Source organism: Diaphorina citri, unplaced genomic scaffold (assembly GCF_000475195.1).
Source record: "Diaphorina citri unplaced genomic scaffold, Diaci psyllid genome assembly version 1.1 scaffold447, whole genome shotgun sequence".
Lineage (NCBI taxonomy): Eukaryota > Metazoa > Arthropoda > Insecta > Hemiptera > Psyllidae > Diaphorina > Diaphorina citri.
In genome coordinates this window covers 156,712-163,278 of record NW_007377882.1, presented here as the reverse complement: position 1 = coordinate 163,278, position 6,567 = coordinate 156,712, and the positions used below count along the sequence as shown (strand labels likewise).

The window sequence follows — 6,567 nt, the reverse complement described above, 5'->3', positions numbered from 1 at the left end:
GAAATCGAAAAAAACCCCCAAAGAGAACACTTGCAGGAATAGTTCCTAGTCCATCCAAGAGAGCTCAGCACTTCCTAGCTCCTAAAAAGGGCGGGGTATCGTTTTGCCCCGATGTACCGTTTTGCCCCATGTTCCCCTATGTATTCTGAACGAAAATGGGACCACAGGATATCCCATCAACTCTTACTGATGTTTATAAAGTGGACTACACATTAGACGGACCGCGTCCGTCGGACCAAATATGAAACACCTTTCTCCAGAGACAAATCAGAACAGACTGATGGTCCGGCGGACGGGGTCCGTGTAATGTGTAGTCCTTCCAAATTTTGTTTTGGTCCGCTGGACCACGGCGGACCAGACCAATTTGGTCCGACGGACGCGGTCCGTCTAATGTGTAGTCCACTTAAGAACAAAGATTTGTTTCAATCTTTCGTCTGAGAATTAGTTGAGGATTGTATTATTTGTTAGGTTTATTTGTTAGGTTTAGTTCGGATTTTAGTTCGGGGTTAGTAGTTAGAGCAGTGTTTCTTAATTGGTGTTCCGCGGAACCTAGGGGTTCCGCGAGCTGACGGCAAGGGTTCCGCGAGATATTTTGGAAAAATCATACACTAGATAAAATGCAGTTTCAAAACGACCATCTTAGACTAGGTAGGTAGGTATTTCATCTTATACAGCTTTTTTTAGAGGTTTGATAGAGGGAACTGTGGGGGTGAAGGCCTTATCCCCCCCCCCCCCCCTCCCTCCTAAATACGGCCCTGAGTAGGCACGTCTTAAGTTTAGCCTTATACGTACACACATAAGGAATGGGAATAAATTTGATAAGTAATTTTAGATAAGAGCCTATACTCAATTCTCTTTAGTAGATTTTGCTATAAAAAAAAACTCGAGTTCTTACAAACGAAAGTCTGGTATGAAAATGTTCAAAAAACTGAAAAGCTGCCAATTTTTTTTCTCCCTCTCTACTTATTTCATTAAAAATAATAATAATAATAATAATAATAATACATTGTAGCCTAGTGCCTGGGTATGTTCATTTAAATCTATCTATGAGCCATGTGTATCAAAGTGTATTATCGTATTATCATATCGATTGATTACAATCCCAATGTTATCTGCTTTGGGTAGGCGTTCGGGTATTTACCTTACCTATCCAAATTATAAACTACATCCTATTGAGGCATGAGGCATCCACAACACCAATAAATGAAGTTTTGGTTTTTGTAAAAAAAAGGTCGACGTTTTAGAGGTCACAACATGAGGAAATACCTAATTTAAATTTAGGATTTTTAGGCACAATGTCAACCCATGGTGCTATTATTAGACGAGCCCTCCAAATGCGCCACTCTGGGTAATATTTTAATTTTATCTGCGAGGGCTGTTAGAGAGGAGGACAAAAATTTTCAAAAATGTTCACAGGTGAAAATGGTTTTTTTTTTTGTGAATAATTAACAGCCCCAGCACAAGAAGGGGAGGTTGCGCTTTTTTATACCAATAGCTAGAAACACGGTTTTTGTCCCATAAAAAAAAAGAAGTTTGGACAAATGGGTAGGTACCTCAAGGGATGCTATCCCCGTACGTAGATCCCATGAAATAATCCATTTAGGTACTAGCTATGTCGCTGTCGTCTATTTGTGATATCTGAGAATATAGGTAAATAGGGTATTAACTATATAAGTATAGATAGATATTATATGAGATATTATAATAGACCAGTGTTTCTTAATTGGTGTTCCGCGGAACCTAGGGGTTCCGCGAGCTGACGGCAAGGGTTCCGCGAGATATTTTGGAAAAATCATACACTAGATAAAATGCAGTTTCAAAACGACCATCTTACACCCATATTTATGAACAAAATGCTGGCTCTTAAGTTCGTGCTAAGCATAGTCTCAAGGCATTTGATTGGTCAATTTTGACTTGAGGCTGATCTAAGAACGATCATTCTTGTTCATAAATACGAGTGTTAGACTAGGTATTTCATCTTACACAGCTTTTTTTAGAGGTTTGATAGAGGGAACTGTAACATCTAAGGTCTTATTGTCCCGAAATCGAAGAGAGAAGAATGACAGGATAGGAGGAAACACAGCTTTTTTTAGAGGTTTGATAGAGGGAACTGTAACAAAGAAAACTTGTTGTATTTTTATAATAAGGGGGGTGGGAGTGGGGAGTGCAATCTTGAAAGTTCAGGGTTCCGCAAAGATGTTCACCTTTTGAAAAGGGTTCCGCGGGCCAAACTAATTAAGAAACACTGCTCTAACCTATTGATATACGGTATTCTATGTACTCTAACCTATTGATATACAGTATTCCATGTACTCTAACCTATTGATTCTCTCCCCCAGGATGTCTAGCTAAATTCTCACAGAGGCGTGGCTATCAGCAACGTATGTTCCTATTGTACTCGGACCTATTGATATACGGAATTCGGGCGGGACGTGATATAGGGTGATGAAAATTATAAAAAAAATTAAAATTTTATTAAAATTAAAGCACTCCCACTCATAATAAGGAACAAACTAAAACGAAGAGTCGCGCGACACGTTTCCACTGGCATTGCTACGCGACATTCCTTTGACTCATACGTCTACCTACGACCTTTGTGAAATTAGTTAGAAGGACGTAAAAAGTTAAAGTAAACATTTATTTTATTTTAACTATAAGGGAGCCTTCATAGAAAGTACATCATGTAACATGGGTACCTAGAGGCTATCTTTCAGGTGGTTGGTTACATGTTAAAAACTGAGTACATACTACATATTCGACTAAATAATGTTGTATTACTACGTATTGGACAGTGTCCAAACGAACTGGTACCTCTACCTCCTAAATACTATTCCCTATTATCTACTTACAATTTCTCCATAACAAGCTCTTTTCAAATCTACATCTATCTAATAAAAATACATATGTAGATGTAGGTAGGTATTATATTCTTTTCATTTTCGTCAGCCAGTTTTTTTTTTTTTTTTTTTTAGAAAGACTCAAGATGAGAGCTACAGCCACGTTATGCATAATATTTTATTCTAATGTCATTATCCAAATACATGATGTATTACATATTTACATACAATACGAACATAATGTATTTCAAGCCAAGAACAAGAATTTAGCCTTTTTCCATATGCAAAGAAAAATTGAAAAATCCTCTCACGTAACTCAGAAACTTGTGCCAAACTTTGTTCTGGAAACTTTTCCAAAAAAGACCACGAATTCGTCGAAAATCTGAAGAAAGTTCTTTCTGTTTTTTACTTAAATGGAAAAAATATATTCCAAACATTTTTGAATGTTAAATTCACAAAGTTTTACATAAAAATCTTTCACTGATGCTTTGTTGATATACAAGGTGCACTGTGATGACAAGTTTTAGGTATTGTACTCTGAAGTAAACACTCTTCAATTACCTACATATTAGTCTTCTAAGTATCTAAGTGCATAGCTTCAGAGTTGACTCTAAAATTTATCTAAGTACAGTAAAAAAAAAAAAAAAAATAAAAAAAATAAAAAAATTGTTAGGCACAACACTTTCGAAGTGAGGAATTAAATTGAATAGAATATACATCCTGTTAGACACACTACTTGTGACGAATTAAAATACATATAATATCATCTCCTCGAAAAATCTATCACATAGACAAGGTGTGTGTGATAAATTGATAATGCCACAATAACATTTAACTGATCTACAAAGTCTTTATCAAAACACCCTGTAAAACCGACAAGAAAACTGTCAATTTTCAGACATGTCGTTCACAGAGATTTTTTTTCTTGTCGACTTTAATAGAGGGCAAACTAGAAATACTCTATAGTTCTGCACCAGGAGGAAAATGTGACCTTTATCAGTTAGTTATCACTAACAGCTGTGCTCAGTCATCATGCGTATATTATTTTTATTTTTTGTGATAGTAAGTTAAGTGAGTGATTTTGTTTTATTTTTGTTTTTTTTTTTTCTAAATATAAAAATTTCTATTTTATCTGCCTAAATAATTTGTTTATTTCAAACAACTCTAGGGTCTAAAAGTAGCCTTATTATTGTAAAACGCAGTGTAAATATCTTGTAACCCCCAAAACAAGAAAAATTGTTAAATATATCGATATATCGGCGATATATCGATATATTTCCCCCGATATATCGATATCGATATATTTGAGGGGCCGATATATCGATATATCGATTTATCGATATATTTGCAACTCATTTACATCCCTACTTTGATCCGGACGGACTTTCATCGGATAGAAGTCGCATGGTCGCACGACTTTTTTTCGTCGCGCGGCAAAAATCGCGTTGGTGGAAATCCACCTTAAGGTCCGTAAGTTTCCGGTCTGACCTACTTAGAGACAGTTTAAGGGAGCCGTAATATTTTTATTATTTTTATATTGTTGTTTGATGAGTTCAACCCCTCCACAATAAAGCATTGACTCTTAGCAACTATTGCTTGCTGTCAAAACTGAAATTGGACATCGGACTTGTAGAAGAGGAGATTTGGTCGGATGATGAGCTTCAGACAGCCTTTAGCGACGAGCTCTCAAAAAAATATTTACTTACAGGGACAAAAATGGTTTTAAAGAGATCTGATGAGTACTTTGGGCCTAAAAAAGAATACACTTTTAAATAGGTATGCTGGATTTTTCACTTTCACATCCCTTCTGGGTGAGGCTGGAAACTTATGGACCTTACTACTTAAGTATTACTAAAATACAATACTTGTACATGTAGGTGGTACAATTCCTCTTTTGAACTTTGGATTTTTCTTTGGATTTATAGTGGTAGGTAATGTAGACTGAAGTTTAGTAGGTAATTTCTAGCTTCCCACTCCCCACTTTTTAATTTTGAGTAATTCAATGGTTCAGTGTTCCTCAGGTCTCAAGTGCAAACTTATAATTACTCCATGGTTAGGTACTTGTAGGCAATTTGACAAACCATCTTAATTGCTAGGAATTTTCCTTGAAATATGATTTGCTGTTCTCTATCCTTGTTACTACAAACAGTTCTTTATCAATATCTGATAGAACATCTCTGAGGTATTCCACTAAATCTTCTTCTCTACCAATATGCTCTGGGTTATCCAATTTTGAATCTAAATTATAATAAATTCCATTGATATTTCTTACAGTTAGCCAATGTCGTCTTTTGATGGGTGTAGGAACATATTTACCTATTTTGAACTGACTAGGAATATTTAATATGTAGCCTTCTACTTTTTGCTGATCAATACATTTTGGGTCTTTCCGCCTATCAAACCAATTACTCTCAAAACCCTTCTTCTGCAATGCTGTCATTATTACATTGATATCATAGTTACCAAGACCCAGTATACTCCGGTGAGGGTTCAACCAGGTCTGTGGAGATAGGTTTATACATATTTCATCCAAGTCTGCTTTGGAAAAGGTCTTTGGGTTTTGAAAAAGGTTGTTGAGAGCATGTAAAGCACATAATTCCTTCATTTGCTTCTCATGGTAGATGATCTCTTGAGCTTCAGGTGAGTTGTCCATGAATATGAGATGATTGGGTCAGGTCTTGGTTTAATGTTCATTTATTATTTTTTTTCTGCAAATATACAAGAGAAGAAATAAATTGGCAAAAATATCTTAAATTTCATTCACATTTGCCGATACTGTCAAAAACTTCTTTACCTAACAGAAAACAGTCCCAAACCTCACCAGGTATCTAAAATCCAAAGAAAAAGAAAAGAAAATTTACCATTTAATCTGAAGTCTTATCAACAGGTTGATAGGTAGGTAGGTAGGTACAAAATGACTTAAAATACAATCGCCTACCTTGAGCTCTAGGAAGCTAGGATCCTCGCCTATTAGCTTTTCACAGAAAATTTTGCACACAGTGATCGCAGTGAACTTCTAGGCATTAAGATAAGTTGAAACGAGTAATATTAATAGCTTTAATTGTAGAAACAGCAAATAAAATTATCAAATCAAAATTAAAAAAGATATTTAAGTTGTGAAAATTAAAAAATTCCACTATCACAACTTTTTTTTTCGCTGATAAAAAATGTTTACAAAAAACCTCTCAGAGCTCGGAGCCTGAAAACCTCTCGTTTTGTGCTCGTTGAAAATACAGTTTCAAAGCGAGTCGAACCACCAAAGGTAGGTGAAGTTTGAGGTGAACTTTCGATTTTCTGATGAGTTGGTTGTGTTTTACATATTACTTTATCTATTCTGTTTTTAATACGATACCATTTTCAATGAAGATACGTAATCCTAGTACCTACCGACATACCTATAAAATTTCGTTTGAATGAGTTGGACCTCCCTCGAATCTCGTAAATTTGGAACTGCCAACGTCTTTTCACTTCAAAATCTATAGGCAGGTATGTAGTAGGTACCTGCATGGTACCTACCTACCTACCTATGATTTCAACCGGCTACCCAGTTAAGGTATGTACCTACCTACTGGATTTTTTTGTCCAATATTTTCTAAAATGGGGTGCTCATCAAGGAAAGAAAAGTAATTGGATACCTACCTACCTATTAAAAAAAGTTTCGATTTCGATTTTCGAGATTTTCGAGTCTGTTTTCAGCAAGGGCATCGGAGAGGGTGGAAAGCTTTCATCT

The 6,567-nt window shown here is 35.8% G+C and overlaps 1 protein-coding gene across 1 annotated transcript; it reads right to left on the bottom strand.

Annotated features, from left to right (window-relative positions):
- Positions 1-4,541: 4,541 nt before the first annotated feature.
- LOC103508918 (josephin-like protein) lies at positions 4,542-5,998 on the bottom strand. The gene is made up of 2 exons (XM_026823394.1): positions 5,776-5,998; positions 4,542-5,544 (listed from the first exon to the last, which is right to left on the bottom strand). Exon 2 carries the CDS (start codon positions 5,488-5,490, stop codon positions 4,930-4,932), a length of 561 nt encoding a protein of 186 aa, XP_026679195.1. The 5' UTR covers positions 5,491-5,544; positions 5,776-5,998; the 3' UTR covers positions 4,542-4,929.
- Positions 5,999-6,567: the final 569 nt, after the last annotated feature.